This window comes from Vitis riparia, chromosome 14 (assembly GCF_004353265.1).
Source record: "Vitis riparia cultivar Riparia Gloire de Montpellier isolate 1030 chromosome 14, EGFV_Vit.rip_1.0, whole genome shotgun sequence".
Lineage (NCBI taxonomy): Eukaryota > Viridiplantae > Streptophyta > Magnoliopsida > Vitales > Vitaceae > Vitis > Vitis riparia.
Window position 1 is genome coordinate 17277866 of NC_048444.1, and position 17844 is coordinate 17295709.

The window sequence follows — 17844 nt, forward strand, 5'->3', positions numbered from 1 at the left end:
GAGGTTTAGAGACAATATGGAACTTAAGTATATTTTATTCCTCTTTTGGGGCTTCAACAACTTCAGCTTCAAGGGCACTCCTTTGACCTATCATTATTTTTCAATTCAATGGAAGTTTGGTGTGTAATAAAGGGTTAAAAGTGCAAATCCTGGAGCAAAGATTCTGCGTTTTTGTAGATGTATTGTTCCCTAAAGAAAGTAGAACCACATTTTCTTTGTGTGTTGAGGTTATATAGGTAACTTTGTATTTATCTATTCTTTTGATAAGAGTTTGTATATTTGCAAAGGATTTCTCATCCTTCTCATGTATTACAAATTACAATTCAATGAACTTTATTTTTTTGAAAAGGGAATTAGAATCTAAGGTCCCCCATAAATCCCAATGCCTTATAACCCATCAGTTCCAATAATGTCATGTTCCAATATTTTATTTATTTTGTCCCTGTTTTTTCTTCCCTTTTTAAATCCTAAACTGTTTCCAAATTCCTCCTATAATTTCTGGATTGGTGCCTTCTCTAATGCTAAATTTTAGAGCATGCTACAGCCTGTAGGTTTAGAATATTTTACAGAAGCTTTTGATTCATGGGATTAGGTGGGATGGAAGTTTGAAAAAAGTATATCAAAATATTAAAATGTAGAGAAATGGTGAGTTTTTATTTTTATTATAGTCTGGTCGATGTTTTTGTTGCTGAATTTCCTATTCTGGTGCAGGTTATTGCTGGTGCAGTGCTGGGACTTACCACAGCATCTATTGCCTATTTGATTGTGATGGCTCGAAGTCGAGCTTGACGCCCAGATAGATCAGTAGATATCATGTCTTGGGACTGAATCGGATCTCGCAAATCTGTCATGAGAAAAAAAAAAAAAAAAAAGGTTCTTAACATGTGAATTTCAACCATTTATCATCTATGATTCAGTTAGCACATTGCATTGAAGTGCCGTCATTTCCATTTGAACTTTAGTACAGGAACGATGAAGTTTTCTTTAGTTATTGTAATTTTTGATGTAATGAAATTGTTTGATATTATTCTTGGAAAATAAAATTCTTTTTATTGGCTGCACCATTTCTCATGGCCCATGAGTTAAAACATTTTCTGTACATGCTTGGGGTATAATCCTGATGCAGCCTTAAAAGTGAAAACGTTCCAGACATAACTCATTAAAATGAATATTTTGCTTTCATAAATGATGGTCATATAAATGAATAAATATACTTTACAAAATCACCTGAGAGAGGGAACTGTATAGTGTTTTTACCTGAAAGAAATCTCTTAAAACACCACTGCTATAAACTTCAGCATCTGGATTAGTAGTTTAATCAAATTGCTGAATTTATCCTCCTAAAAGAAACCCATCCAAATTGCTAGGACTCTGCAGCTACTACTACAAATGGAGGGCACATCTAGTGGAAGATGAGTGCTCCCTCCTATCCAGATGCAGGTAGTTTAAATATCTGTCTCATTGAGCATTGACAACTTCTTTCATATATGCGTATGGGGGAGGGGTGCTGTAGAGGACTCAACTCCCAAAATGGCAGAGAAAACCCGTTGCATCTCCAAGATGGGATCCCCAATAATTCCTGCCTTAACACGCCAAGCAATATGCTCGTCAGGCCTCACTAGGATGGCTCCTTTGTCAGTCATCTGACACATATCCCACCACGATGACTTCACTGTCGATGACCTCTTAACTTCCACTTCCACCACATCTACGTAGCTCTCCCAAGCCATCAATGCCCCTGCACTACTTATTTTAACTCCAGTGTCAGTGTTACTAGGCCACATTACACAGACCTTGGCAGAAACTTTAAATTCCTCTGCCACCTTCAATGCGGCATGAGCTAGCTGGTAGGACTCCTTTACTGGGGCTATAATGAGAAGGAACTCTACTTTATCTCCTGATACCAGATCCAGGGTAGAGCAAATCTCCTACAAACAAACACTCATACAGTAAGCTCATGAATTAAAATGAAACATACGGCCATCTATCTAAACCAGGGCCTCTACAGGGCCTACAAGCAGTCACTTGGCATCAGAAACCAGTAAATTTATATTATGGCCAAACGAGCAAACCTTAGAAACTCAATCTCCAGGGATATAGGTGATTTACTCCTTTGGTAAAACAAAATAGAATAAATAACCAAAAAAAAAAAAAGACTATGGTCGAACTGGGACATACCTCACTAGTTAGATTTGACAATAATCTCACATTCATATGGGGTAGCCTTGACCCAGGAGCTCCAGTGGGAATATAGTCCCTCCGACGGCCAGTAGGTGCTTCCAGTGCATCCTGTGCACTGTCACTGTCAGGTACAAGTGCTCCTTTGAGATACCTAACATGAATGGCAATGAACAAAACAGGTATTCAGAAACTCCTCCAACTCACTAACATAAATATCATCATTGACTGATTTTGTCCTGCACCATAAGATTACAGAATTTGCTGGTGGACTTGAAGCTTTTGAATAAGTTTGTGAGGTCAAATCATTGGCTTAGATGGACTTCCCATCAGAATAGCCTCAGTGAAGGAATAATCTAGATCAGTCCAAAAACAATACTACAATTATCAAACAGAAGCAAAACCACATACTAGTGATCAATTCATCAATATTTTAAAGGAAAGGACTTATTTCGGTAAGGCTCAGACATCAGTCATTGCTAAATAAAGCAGGGAATTTGACTCGATTAACTCTGAAATTCTCAGCATGAGATTAAAAGCAAGTTGAATATTTTGAAATTGAGTTAGCTGGTATAGATTGAGATTTAAGTAAGAAAATAAATATGGTACCTGAAACCAAGATCCTCTGCAGGAAACTGGAGTTGAAGACTCTTTCCTTCTTCAAATATACGCCTTAGTTTAGCAAGCCTAAAAGATCCAATTGGGTTTTTTTCATTCAAAAGATATTCTGAGACCTGTGCACGACCTATAGTGAAAATTCCATCCAAAACTGCCCTCTGTAGTCCAGAAGGTAAAATGGAACCAATGCCATTGGTGATAACTTGATGTACTGCAAAACCACCCAAAAGCAAAGGGAAAAAAAGGGGGGGGGGGGGGGGGGGAGGAGGAACAGGATGATAATACATATATGTTATCAACCAGCAAGGAAGCTACTGTGTCTCAGGGATTTGAAAGAAAGATTGATAAGCAACCTATCAAAAGAAAAGAGAAATAAGATCAAATCAACAAATAACGTTGGTTTTACCTGAGTTTGCAACAGTTGGATCAAGACCAAGTGTAGCAGGCACTGCCATGGCTGCTCTGAAGTTCTGAATACTAAGCTCAGTATTGAAAATGGCAATCTGACAGCAACAAAATAAAACTCATTTAAGTATCTAAGTTTTAACTAGAACATAATGGGAACAACAGGGAAAAGTATGAAAGACCAATTTCTGGACAGATAAAAAATAGGAGGATGCTAAGAACGAGGTGCAACCCAAGTACAAGAAAAGAATAAAAGCAATACCGGTCTACGTTCTGTATCATAAGTGTGAAGAATTGAAGATGGTGCAATACCCTTCACAAGAGAAGCTAATTTCCAGGCAAGATTATGAGCATCTTGAATACCGGTATTCATTCCTGCATAAATCATGTGGAAGTGGAATCTATTAGGTGATATTTTTCTTCATATGGACCAAAATAATTAGAAGCAGACCTTTATCAATCCATACAAATGGATCTCAAAGAGCACACTGTGAGCACACCATTTTGTGCACCACCCAGGAGGCTTCCTCCTAGCTAAAACCCATCCTAATTCATGACATTGATATTTTCCAATGCAGAGTTATTTGCATGAGTTGTACCCCAATAGTTTCCCACATTTTCTTTGAGGGCCTGTCCATATCCTAAGAAATTGAAGCAGGAGTTGTTAATTCCAACTGATTCCTAAGAAACTACAGAAAATAATGGGGTTTGGATATAACACTTCCAAGGATTCACAAATTCCAAGATACTCCGAATTGTCATCACATACAAGATATCCAACTCTTGCCTTAAAAAAAAAAAAAAAAGAACAGTATAATCTTATGACTTGCATGGAAATTTTAGAAAAAATACGAAGCCCAATTTTACATTACAATACCCATTTCTTGTCGAAAATAACTTCTATTCATGATTTCTCTCTCCCTCTTCTTCCTTGTGTTTCAGTTTCTTGTTCTTATTCACTCCTTTCCCTCCGTTTGTAGTTTTACATGAGAAAAATGTCCAAATCCTGGTTCTGAAAACCATAAAATCTGTGTGATACATATGATAAGATCTGAGTGTTTCATAGTAGATATGACTAAAATCGGTTTTCTATTGTTTTGTTTATTGTCCTTTTTTTCCCTTTCTTGATCCAACACACCAACTCATATATGCTGAGGTGTTAAAACTCAAAAGTTGAGATTTCTAGTTTAATAGCTTTTATTTTAGTTATCAACAAAAAAACAAAGAAGTTGTTTCATTGAACTCCCTCTCCCCCCACCCACCCTCTTGCTCCTCTCCCATCAAAAAGAAAAATTAAACAAATAAAATCCCATGGAAACAAGTAGACCTTCATTCCTTGTTTTTGTTTTTGCTTTTATTTTTTCCTTCCTGACCTAGATGAGTAGTCTGATCACTCTGATGAAAAAAACAAAAATTGATCAGAACTGATAGAGATATACAGGTCCTTGTTTTCTTTTATTCTCATAATAATCAATAATTTGATTTAATAAAATGTACTAGGAATATTGTTAAAACTTATTGTTATGCTCTCTTGAATGGTAATACTACTCATCAGGCTTCTGTATTGCCTCTCCCACATAAATAGAAAACAATTTCTTTATTATCACTATTGAATTTGGATCATGCTGAATTACATTTGTTGTGATAACACTGAAGCATATGTCAGATAGATAGATTGTATGTTGATGTCTAAGAGGAAAGCTTGTTTTTAAATCCATTCCCATCAAAATTCTGAGGCCATTCAGACAACTTGACTTGTTGAGATTTTAGAATTTAATCATCATAGCCATTAGAGAAGTTAAATTTTGAATTCTCAAGAATTTAAACTCCTTTGGGATAATGTTCAACCCCCGTTGAGATCTATCCAAGACTCTTCTCCCCAAGGGTGACTGTCATGTATGATGGTTGACAATACAGCAACAATGTCGACACTTTTTGGACAACTTACAAGTCTATTTTTGTTTGTTCCAAAAGTGTCCTTTTTAGTTCTTAGGCTAATTATACACTTATCACTTCTCTTGTCATTTTTTTTTTTGATAGGCAAACACAATTCATTAAAGAGGCAAAAAACCTCAACGTATACAGGACGTATACAAAGTAGCACAGCCAAAACAGGCAAAAAGACCAAAAAACAAACCATCCCTCATCTGGAGGCAAACCACTCCAGAAAATCTAAAAGGGAATGCGGCTCCTCTTCCATGTACAAATTAGCCCAACCCCAGATATTACAAACAAAAGAAAATTTGAACCTCTGAATAACTAAGACCCCCCCCCCCCTAAAGGCTAATCTATTCCTTTCCTTCCAAACCATCCAAAATATGAATAATGGAATGGAATTCCAGAATTTTTTCTTTTTTTTCCCCACAAAAGAACCCCCCCAACTATATAAAACCTCCTTTACAGTACAAGGGAACACCCACTTGACCCCAACTAAGCCCAACACCAAGTCCCAAAGAACTCTAGCCACTATACAATGAATAAGTAAATGGTCCACACTTTCCTCTTCACAAGCACACAAAAAACACCTATTCGGGAGCTGCCACCCTCTTTTTTGGATCATATCAAGAGTCAAGATCTTTCCCTAAGTAGCTTCCCACGCGAAAAACATGATTTTAGTTGGAACTATTCCCACCCAAATCTTATTCTTCGGAAAATTGACAGCCCTAGCCCTATCCAACCAGCTGTACGCATCCTTCACTCTGAACTGCCCGCTTCCCCCTCCCTTCCAAACAACTGAGTCCTCCTCCCGAGTAATCCTAACATCTTTCAATGTTTGAAGCAACTCACCTATCAACTCCACCTCCCAATCATTGAAATCCCTATTAAAACACAAATTCCAACCTCCTTCCCCTACATTCTGGTCATACATGTCTTCAACCTTTGCATTTCTATTGGCTGCCAAGCTGTAGAGATGCGGGAATCTTTGGGCCAGCGCTGCATCCCCGCACCACACATCAGTCCAGAAGCTAATTCTGTTACCTTTCCCAACCTTGAACTCCATTTTGTCCCAGCACCATCCATCTTCCTTTAAGATTTCCTTCCACACCCCTACACCACAAGCACCCACTGCCTTTTTGGTCCTCCATCCATAATCCTCCTGACCGTACTTTGCCTCCAACACATTCTTCCAAAGGGCTTCCTTATCCGAAGCGAACCTCCACGTCCACTTACCAAGAAGCGCTTTATTCATTATAGCAAACTTCCTTAGACCCAACCCCCCATTCTCCTTATCTCCACACACCACATCCCACTTAACCAGATGAGTTTTTCTTTCCATAAGACCACCCCCCCACAAAAAATCTCTTTGCAATTTTTCTAGCCTTCTTGCCACAGAAATGGGCATACGGAATAACGACATCTGGTACACTGGCATGCTTCCCATAGTGCTTTTAATTAGAGTGATTCTCCCACCCTTTGATATATATTGGCTCTTCCAAAGAGCAAGCCTCCTTCTCATTTTTTCTTCAATCCCGTCCCAGCCATAAGCAGCCTTATTAGGCACCCCCAACGGCAGCCCCAAGTACACATTCGGAAGCTGCCCCACCCTACACCCTAACTCCACAGCTAGCTCCTCTATCCTTTGCGCCTCTCCTACTGGAATAACCTCGCTTTTAGCCAAATTAATTCTTAATCCGGACGCGGCTTCAAACCAGAACAAGATCCAACTTAAATTCGTTAAGTTCTCCTTCTTTGCCTCACAAAAGACAATCGTATCATCGGCGAAAAGCAAATGTGCAATGTGGACAGCCCGACCTCTATCACACTAAATTTTGCAACCTGAAATGAAGCCCCCCCTCCATAGCCCTTCTGATTAGGACGCTCAGCACCTTCATCCCCATTACAAAAAGGTAAGGGACAGGGGATCCCCTTGACGCAGCCCTTTAGAACTCGGAAAATACCCAGCTGGCGTTCCATTCACCAACACTGAAAATTTGGCTGTGGAGATACACCACCACATCCACCTCAGCCACTTAGCTCCAAAACCCATTTTTTCCATCACTTTCAAGAGGAATTGCCAATTAATGCTATCATAGGCCTTCTCTATGCCTAACTTGCAGATAACCCCCTTGTCTCCCTTTCTTTTCCAGTTGTCAATCACCTCATTAGCTATTAGAGACGCGTCAAGAATCTGTCTACCCTTAACAAACGCATTCTGGTCTTGGGAAACTACTTTATCTATAACTTTTTTAAGCCTGTTGGCCAACACCTTTGCCAACTGCTTATAGAGGGCCCCCAACAGGCTGATTGGCCTGAAATCTCCCAAATCCTCAGCCCCTCCTTTCTTGGGAATCAACACCAGAAAGGTGTTGTTAATGCTCTTAAGGAACGTATTCCGTTCATGGAACTCCTTAAACATCATCAGAATATCCTCCTTGACGAAATCCCAGCAACATTGCCAAAAGAAGACTGAGAACCCATCAGGACCTGGGGCTTTATCCCCATTCATGTCCATCAAGGCCGACAGGATTTCACCCTCAGAGAAGGAATCCTCCAGCTTCTCTGCCTCTTGCACACAAATTTGATTAAAATGGAGATTTCCTATGTCCGCCCTCCACCCCTGACTCTCAGAGAATTGCTGCTTAAAAGCATTAGCTACCCCCTCTCTAATTTCCCCCTCCTCTGTCACCCTAACCCCATCAATTTTAACTCGGTCCATGTGATTGATTCTCCTATGAGCAAACGCCATACGGTGGAAATATCTCGTATTCCTATCACCTTCCTTCAGCCAAAGTTCCCTAGACACCTGCCTCCAGTGAGTTTCTTCCAGATCAACCCACTTAGCATAATCCTCCTTGGCTTTCTTCTTACAAGCCACTTCCTCCATAGACAAGCTCCTTTCCTCCTCTACTCTGTCCCAATACTCCACTTGTTGAATCGCAGCCTCCTTGTTCCTTCCCAGATTACCAAATTCCTTCCTATTCCAGACTTTAAGCTTCTGCTTCAGTTCCTTCATTTTCACCGATAATCTAAAACTTGCACTGCCCCTGACCTCTATCCCCTGCCACCAACTCCGGATTAATTCCTTAAACCCCTCTACTTTAAACCACATATTTTCAAATCTGAAGGGTGCAGGCCCTCTCCTCCAACTACCCCCCTCAAATAATACTAGATAGTGGTCCGAAATCGGCCTGGGAAGTCTCCGCTGGCACACCCTACTGAACTGATCCAACCAACAAGGAGAGACCAGGAATCTATCTAGACGGGCCCTTGACATGTTATTCAGGCCCCCAGACCACGTGAATGCACCCCCTTGCAGATGAAGGTCCACAAGACCTAGATCATCTACCACTTCCGCAAACCTCCTCATAGCTAAAGTCATTCTCCCTTGCCTACTTCTCTCACCTTGAGTCAGGGTAATGTTGAAGTCACCACCTAGACACCAAGGCCCCTCCCAGATTCCTCTGATTGCCCCTACTTCTTCCCAAAGCCACTCCCTTTCAAGTCTAGTGAAAGGGCCATAAACCCCCGTAAAAGCCCAAATCACCCCATTCTCCATTGTCCTGAATCTACAAGATAAAGAGAACTGCCCCACCTCCCAGTCCAGCAACTCCAGAGCTCTTTTATCCCAACAGATCAGAATACCCCCAGCCGAGCCACACGCATTCAGGGCCTTCCAATCCAAAAATCTACCTGACCCTAGACTTCTCACCACCCTATCAGTCATAATCTGGATTTTTGTCTCCTGGATGCAGAAGAGATCCACCTTCTGCTTCCTTAAGACCGATTTAATAACCTTCCTTTTCGTACTTTCGTTCACCCCCCTTACATTCCAACTTACCAATTTGAGATTCATTAAACAATCTCCATCTGCTCCCCTTTGCCCTTAATCAGGCCCTTCAATTTGCCATCCCCCTCATAATTCACTGAGCACTCCAACCTCTTTAGCTCCCTTTCAAACCTCGATTTTTCCAGTAATCCTTTACTATGAATCTTTTCCCTTCTCTTCCTGATTTTAGACAGAAAATTTAAAATCTCCTTCTCCAGCCCATCAGTCGGAAAGCCTAGAAATTGACTAAATCTCGCGAGGCTACTTTCTTGCCAATCCAGGTCCTCCTCCCCCCTTTCACCTTGATTCTCATTCTGTGAAGATCCCCCTTCCTGCTCCCTTGCCATTGCTATGGGCCCTCTGAATTCAACCATCTCCCAGCAGGCACTACCAGTCACCCTGGTACCCTCTTCATCTTGCCCTTGAGAGTTTCTACCCTTTTGGCAATTCTTCCCAATAACCCCAAAATGGTCAAAGAACTCCCCCTCTGGAGTCCGACCAAGAACAAGCAAAGAAGAAGGAGAAGAATTCCCTGAAACCCATGATCCCCCTAAGGAAGAGAAGGCCTCATACCTCATTGCTTCATTCTGAAGGGCACTGTCTACCATTTCCTCAAAAGGATTGGCCTTCTGGGCGCTCGCAGTTTCCATCTCCCTTGCTCTTAGGAACTCTAACTCTGAGTTGTCATTAGCAACCATCCCAGACTGAGCCCAGACCACCCCAGAATGCTTGCTCACCTTTAGGCCTGTTTTCTGAGACGGCCCACCTCGCTGTGCCTCTTGAAACCCACTCGAAGACGGCCCACTGCCCTCTCCTCTATACATAGGCGACCCAAACCGTGGCCCATTTCTTTCCTCTACCGCTTTCTCTTTGCCTTTTGGGCCTTTAGGTCTGCCCAATAACCCAAGCCCACCACTACTTATTACTTTAGTCCACCCTGGTCCAGATAATGGAAATGGGCTAGTCTCCCCGTCCCTCCTTAGGCCCACATTGACATTAGACCCATTTGGGCTCAACCCATTATCCGCCCCATCCTCTGACACCCGGAGAACCGACCCGAATTGGATCCGGCCCACCGACTTAGCCCTACCCTTCCCATCCTTCTGTCCATCCGTCACATCAACTGCCCGTAGCAGTGCCTCGGAGCCCGCGCTGTCACCAACCTCCACTCGCCGGCCAGCGCGTGCATCTCCGTTGTCCCCTTCCACACAGTCTTTTGCACTCCGACTGTTCTCCACCTTCTTTCTGATCAACGGCGTTGCCTCCCACCACAGCGGGAGGTGATAACAGTTCTCTTCAACCCCAATGCTTATCGATCTTGGCAACTCATCCCCTTTCGTCTTCACCAAAATCCTCGCCCAACGGAGGTCCTCCATCCTCTCTGTCGGGTCATCCATGGCGACAAAACCCCCACATTCCTCACCTATTCTTCGCAATATCCTCGGAGTCCATAGCGATAGCGGCAGTCCTTTTATCCTCACCCATACTTCCTCTTCTAACTCCCCTTCTTCCAAACACCCATAGCATGGACTCCATAACTTCAACTCAATGAAAATCCCCCCCACCACCCTGTCTCCACTGTTGAAAATTTTTCTAGCTTCTGCCGCCGTTTCAAACTCCAAAAGGGCCCGCCCCTCATCCATCCAGGCCAACCCTAGCCTTCCTTTTAGCCCCCAAGCACTCGCCATCATCCAACCCATTCTCTCCAAATCCTCCCCTCCTGCTACTCTAGAATTCCATTTTCCTATCAGACATTGACCCAACCGACCCATGTTTTTGCAGATATCCTCCCCCTTAACCTCCATCCTTATCTCGATGTTGTACCTTTTCCCCCAACACTTTCCTTTTTCAGGAGCCATTCTTACAGGGGTTGGCTCATCCTTGTTTATCTCCCTTCTATCAGCCCTAGAGAATAAGTTCCGCACCACATTCGCCATAGCTGTCCATCCCTCTCTTGCCCCTCTTCCTTGCGGGATACAGATGCTGAATCGCTTTTCCTCCGCGTCTACGACTCCTAGCCTAATGAAGCTTCCTGCCCTGTTCTCTTCACGCACCATGGAATACCTTCTCCCCTTCTCCTTCCATCCCTTCTCCCATTTATCGGATTTCCGATTCTTGATACACAGTTCCAATCCTTCCAGGAACGTCCCAACGCTTGCCGTTCCCAACCTGACCCAAGAGGAAACCCCGTTTTTGCTTTCCACAATAAAGAGTAAGGTTTTGCCCCTTCTCTTCTCCACCTCTACTTCAAAAAATTTCGATTCCACTCCGAAACTCTGCCTTTTCCGATTCGCCCTTACCTCATCATCGTCGCCTTCCCCCTCGCTCTCACCCTCTCTCTCTCTCATCGCAACTTATAGTGATTTAAGTTTATTACCCAACTTGGAGATTTTTAACCCCCCCTTTTTCCCCCTTCCCCCTTTCAAAGCCCATCTTGCATGCACCCACCCCTTCAAGGATGACAGAGGAGGAACCGAGTCTGAACTATCACCAAAGCAACCAACCAAGCAACAACTTAGCTGCTCTTCCCTGCAAAGAAGTTCTCGAGCGCCTAAATGCACCCATAAAGACTCTCCTGGTTCCCCTGTCTTCACCCTCAAGGCATCTGCATAAGTTCCTTTCACTTTCTCTTTGTAACTACACCCAACCTTTTCAGAGACGGGATCACCAGGAAAAACTTTGCTCATTGCTGGAGTGGAAACTCCTAGGGCCCTCAACTTCTTAGCCAACAAGAACCATCCCCCAACTAAACCTTTGCCCTCTGGAAAAACAAGACAATACTTCTTTGCTTCCACATCTCACACAAAGCATAGTAAAAACCTACCAGCTTCATTTGATCGACGCTTCAGCCTGAACTTTCTTCCCCCATCTTCTCAAACTTTTACACACCTCGAACTTGAGTCTCCTCTACACCAAGCTTCCACACCTTCCAACAGGTAGCTCAAACTCCTTTCTTCAAACCTTATCTAAGAGGAAAAGTCTTTGCTCCTTTCCAAAATAATCTCTTTAGGTTTACCTCGGACTACTTCAATGGAGATTTCAAAGGTCTTGGATTCCAATGCAGACAAACATTTACCACCTCTCAAACCTCCTCTCACTCTCAAAGCCCCTCTCATCCCCCATGATAAAATGACTTCTTCTTTTAAAAACCTCCCAATTTCTCCCAATGGCCTTCAATAGACCCACTCCAAAACCTTCCGTCGTCTCCTCAAAACACCAACCTCCTCCCCTTCTTCCCTAAATTTCCTAGTAATAACCCATTTCCAAGAGGACTCTCATTTTGGGGCAAACCTCCAACTCTACTTAATCAAGTCAAAGAAATTATGCCCTGAAATAACTAGTTACCTACTAACATGTTTTGAAAAGCAATATGAGTGCAAAAGAAAAACACAAAAGTCATTAGTCCATTCAATTTCAAGTTATTTCTACCACAAATTTCATTCTAGCTATTTTGCATGGCTTCAAGTGTGGGTGTTAGGTATGGATATGTGTCCAAGTGTTAGATCCTTCACACCTACAAAAAATGATCCCAACAGTGGGTGTAGATACTTGGATACAGCATAAAAGAAAGGAAATTTAATTTAAAATCAATCAAAAGTAAACATATCTTTGATAAAAACTCTCCATCTTTTCTCTTTTATAACAATCCTTCCTCTCTTATCCCCAAATATTCTTAGAGAAATTCAATTTCCAGCAAACTCTCTTTTTGCTAATGTAATAATAATTATCTCAAACAAAGGTGGAAGATGAAAAAATATATCAATCAAAATCAAACAATCATATTCAAAGCAAAGTAAAGGTATCCAAAAAGGATTTCATACCTACACAACATGGGTACAGTGTGAAGTTGGAGATTTCAGGTATCATAGCATTCCTAATGGAGATGACTCTAATTCCCAACAAATTAAGGTCCAGCTTCCTCTCACCATTTCAACCTTATTTAGTTGGCTTGGCAGAAAAAGAAGTATGCAAACAAGACTACTTCAAAATGAAAAATTAAGAAGTGTGTATGAGAAAGAAAGGAGCTTTGGCTTCAGGAATAGGTTCTAAAACCCTTTATCTTCACCATGGACAATCACTAGAGTGCCATATGATGTGAATAATAACTGATATCCATCAACAGTGAGACATATCCCAAAATATAGCTGTGTTCAATCAAACAGTGTAGCCTTTACTATTGGAAAGTATTTTTCATCCAAATATTGATCACTTGTCGCCGCTCTTGACAACTCATCACCACAACCACCATCTATGTTGCATCAAGTACCTCTACCACCACCAATTTGTTACCACCAGCATAAGCCAACTGCTACCAATTTGCTACCACCTCCACTAGAATCACTATCACCATCAAATGCAAACCCTATGAATGAGTCACCACTAGTGACCACCAAACATCTAACTTCCATCAATACCAATTTGCTACCACCTCCACTAGAATCACTATCACCATCAAATGCAAACCCTATGAATGAGTCACCACTAGTGACCACCAAACATCTAACTTCCATCAATACCAATTTTAGTTTCTTCAAGAATTAGCTACACATTTCCAAATTCAACAATTGCAATTGATTAAATTCAAAAGAGAAACCAAATGCAGCCTCATTAAGTTCAACTTAGGACTGAATCATAAGAAACCAACTCCATCTTTATTGGCAAGGCTAACTCTGACTACTAGGTAGCCAAGATGCAATCCTAGTGTACGTCCAACCCTGCAACCATTATCATGAAAACTGCTTAAGATCTTCATATCAGCATGGCCTTCCAACTACAAACACTCCACCACATTCAAGCAAAAAAAAGGAACAAAACTATGACCGCTTCTGGCTTGTACTTGAATATCATGATATTAAAATTTTGATTCCCTGGGAAGCTGAATGTCTTTCAAGCATGAATAACAAAAAGCAGAAGTGCATTTGATTTGAGCACTTCTGATGCTCATAAGAGGAGTGTCATATCAATATATTTAAGGCTGTCTCTTCACCTCATAAGTATTTGATGTTAACTAGCCTGTTCTTGACCAGTCCTCCAGACATATAAGGTATTATTGGTTAGTGCAATGGAGTTACAAATAAAAAATAAAAAACTAAAAGAAAGAAAAAAAAAAGGAATAAAAAATAAAAAATAAAAAGAAAAAAAAAACAGGTAACTCCAAAGCACCTGCAAGATTTACCAACATTCTGTCTTTTATCCATTTTCCATTGCCATAATAAATTTTCTTTCTTTTTATTTTATTAGAATTATCACCAATAATCCTATCAAAAAAATCACCAATAATATAAAAACATAATAAGTGACATATATGAGAAAGAACTCTTGCTCATACTTTCTAGCCATATTACATGGACTAGGATACAAATCTTGGGTGTTGTTGTGTGTCTAAATGTCAAGTTGATTTAATTCCCGAATCTAAAGACAATATGAGATGGCTAAATAACTTAATTTTTTTTCTTATATTTGGTTCTATCCCTAGGCCAAATTGAAGTATATAACAAGACAGCATGGTCAAACAAGTCCAAGGATAGTTGCAAAGATGGGATTTTGTCCTTTTCTTTGTTCAACATACCTTTTGGGTGTATTTCTTCCCAGTAGGCATAGGTTGGACCAATATTCCAAACAGATCTTCGTCATGTCATGCCTGACACAGGCACTTCACACTGAAGTGTAATATCTATCAGATTATCACCATTCTCCACACTGCTCCTTGGCCATTCAAGGGATGGACCCTTTTTTTTTCATGCTGAATGCCAAAGCATGTAAGAGCCTAAACTTAGGAAGAGAAAGCCAAAACACTAATCCACCGGCCATGAATTCATGTGCATAGGGGTGCAAGCATAAGCCTATTTGCAATCTTTCTTAGATGTTCATAATTAATTATAATGAAATACGATAACATATATTATTTTGACACATTAAATTAAATTAAATACACATATAAATTCATCAAACCGTCAAACCATGTATTAATGCCACAAGACCCAGTTACAAGAAAACCAAAAGGCTCAGTTTAGAAAAATGAACTTCATAAAATTGCTCAGTTTAGAGTCGTCTAAGAGCGCAATTTTTTTAATGCGTTAATGCAAAATGTTATTTGCTTCCTTTTATGTTCCCTGATACCATAATTTATCAAAGATGTAGGGTATTTATTTTTACACCTTCTCATCCTCATGCTCTCATAAACACCATGCCCACCTGGACACAAGCCATTGCAATAAAATAACCAAGGCAATGAAGCAAAAAATAATTTCATACACAGAAAGCAAGACGACAAATGCCAATCAACATTCATTCTTGGAAAAAAAACATTGTGTGAAGAAAATACCAGACGGTTAGTCTCAGGAAGCGAAAGCCACTGGTCAAAAAGCTCCTCGGAGAACCTAGGGTTCGACTTGAGAGCAAAAGGCGACACCTCCGGCAGCTGCAACAATTCGGCGTCCAAAGACAGCACATCGCTAACTATCTCCATATTCATCGTAGCCAAATTGAATCTCTCATCCACAGAACAAAATCAGAATAATCCTAGATCACAAAAAAGGACAACAGACAAGCATCGATCACCCAAAGCAACCTAGATGAACCACAACGCCATTGCTCAACGCATTGAATCAAGAACATCGAAAATCAGAAATTCGAGGCGGAAAGGTTCAGATTTGAAGCTGACGAAGTGGAAGAAACCCTAGATCTTCATGGAAGTAGTGAATGGATTGTCCCTTGTTGGAACAGAGAATCAGAAAAAAAAAAAAAAAAAAGGAAGAGAAAGTGAAAAAGAAAATAAGAGAAAGACGGATGAGATTTAATCGGGAATTCGGCGAAAATTTTGCAGAAATTAGAGAGAGATGTACACCTGAATCAGATTGAAGCCGAAAGACAGACACGTTTATGTGAAAGAACGAAGGGCATATATGGGAATCTCGGAGCATAGTCTCCTTGGTCACGTGCTAGGAGCGTCACTACGCCCTTGGCTCATTTTAGTTTCCATCCCTGGACTTCTCTTTTTCATTTTTATTTTTTATTTATCCTTTACATTTATAAGTTTCCCACTCTCCAAGGGCGCAAAAGTCAATTGGGTTCCTTGTGATTTTAAAGTGCAAGTTTGATTAATCTCCATTTTTGGATTTAAGTTGGGTTTTGGATGGTTCTTACCCTCTTAATCCTGAAAGCAATAAAAGGAATGATTGACCCAACTTAAGAACCAATATTAGGTTTATTTTTAACTAAAATGTCGTCTTAGCTTAAGAGACCTGACCCGTGTTGGAATTAAAGTAAATATTAATCAATACGTGACAAATATGCCTCAAACACAATTAAACAAAAATAATTATAGACTTAACTGAATTATAAAGACATAGAGCCCGTTTTCCATGTGATTTAAAAATAGTTTTTTGTTTTTAAAAATAGAAAACTATTTTTAAAATTTTCAATTCACTACTGTTCTTTAAAGTCATTTTTAAAACAAAATGAAATAGAAGATAAGTATGAGTTGTTTTCCCTATTTTTTAAAAATAAAAGGAAAACACGAGCTCGTTTGTTCATGTTTTCTCTAACTTATTTTTTAGAATGATTTTTAAGTTAAAAAATAAAAAATAGTTTTTAAAAACAAATTTCAAAAAACATAGTCAAATGGCTCATAATATACTTAAAATCAATAACAAAAGTATGATTTGGCAAAATAAGAACTAAATAACTGATATCGTTAATCCACTACAATTACTATTGATTTGTGTGCAAATCATGGTATTCTTTAAATCTAAAAGTACTATTTTATGGAGAAAAGGTATATAAATCAGTCCTTTTATACCTAGTTTGGAGTTAATTATTGAAAACTATGAGATTTGATGCATAAAACAAGGAATAAAGTCTTGAATTTGAACAAAATGAATTAGTAGAGTAAGTGGTAATGAGAAGGGATACGAAAGATAAAGTGAAAAGGGGTTTTTGCCCGAGATATCAAAATGGAGAGTTAATTTTGACACCTAAATCAGTATGTTGCAATAGCATAATGTTATTTTCAACAAAAAGTCGGTTGTATCAAATTCAACTTGATACTTTGGAGGTATCAAAAAGATATAGAAGGTGGGAGATAATAAGCAATTGTCATTCAATACAGGGATTTGGTATTAAAAGGAAACCAATATCAGAGTTGAGGTGTCAATATTTGGTCATCAATGAATTTTTGAAGATTTCTCGATTCAATACTAGGCTCATGTATTGATATCAAGTTGTATGCAAAGCAACATCGAAGTGATACATTGGCCATGTATTGTTTTGCATTTCGATGTTGGGATTATATATGATTTACAAGTTTTTTAGCACCTTTTATGGATTTAGAACACTTACGATGTCAAAATTTTCATACTGAACTCTTGATTCTATGTTTTTACTATTTTTACCAAACCTTTTTATTTAAGGGTTGTAATTAAGTTACTTTGATTTAATTTGACGATCTCTTAGGATGATTTTAGGTGATGTGGCATGAGGAAATTTTTTTTGATAAGTAAAGGATAAAATTGTAATAAAATACCGCCAAAGTAGCGACTTAAAGATTACAAAAGAAAAAAACACCCCCCACTCCCTAAGTGGATGCCAAGGATGAAGGTGCAGCCCGAACCCCACCCTAAACAGGTTCCCACCCAATCAATAAAATCAACTAAAGTCGAAGGACCATCTTTTATAAACAGTTTCGTCTCCGACCAAAGGAAATATACAAAAGAATTCTTAAGTCTTTAATTGACAACTCTTCTTCCTCAAAATCAACTTTTTCCCTTGCCTTCCAAATCGTCCAAAAAAAAACACAAATGGCTTGCTCTCCAAACTTCTTTCCTCTTTTTTCCCACAAAAGACCCATCCCAACCCAAAAGTGTTGCCTTAACTAT

At 40.0% G+C, this 17844-nt stretch overlaps 1 protein-coding gene and 1 long non-coding RNA gene across 2 annotated transcripts; both read right to left on the minus strand.

Moving 5' to 3' along the window:
* Window positions 1-1159: 1159 nt before the first annotated feature.
* LOC117929650 (4-methyl-5-nitrocatechol 5-monooxygenase-like) lies at window positions 1160-4367 on the minus strand. The gene is made up of 6 exons (XM_034850004.1): window positions 3653-4367; window positions 3464-3576; window positions 3203-3299; window positions 2788-3007; window positions 2179-2332; window positions 1160-1928 (listed from the first exon to the last, which is right to left on the minus strand). Exons 2-6 carry the CDS (start codon window positions 3572-3574, stop codon window positions 1482-1484), a joined length of 1029 nt encoding a protein of 342 aa, XP_034705895.1. The 5' UTR covers window positions 3575-3576; window positions 3653-4367; the 3' UTR covers window positions 1160-1481.
* A 10865-nt stretch (window positions 4368-15232) lies between these two features.
* LOC117930977 lies at window positions 15233-15949 on the minus strand. Its single transcript, XR_004653958.1, has 2 exons — window positions 15816-15949; window positions 15233-15681 (listed from the first exon to the last, which is right to left on the minus strand). It is a non-coding gene; the product is annotated as an uncharacterized LOC117930977 (long non-coding RNA).
* Window positions 15950-17844: the final 1895 nt, after the last annotated feature.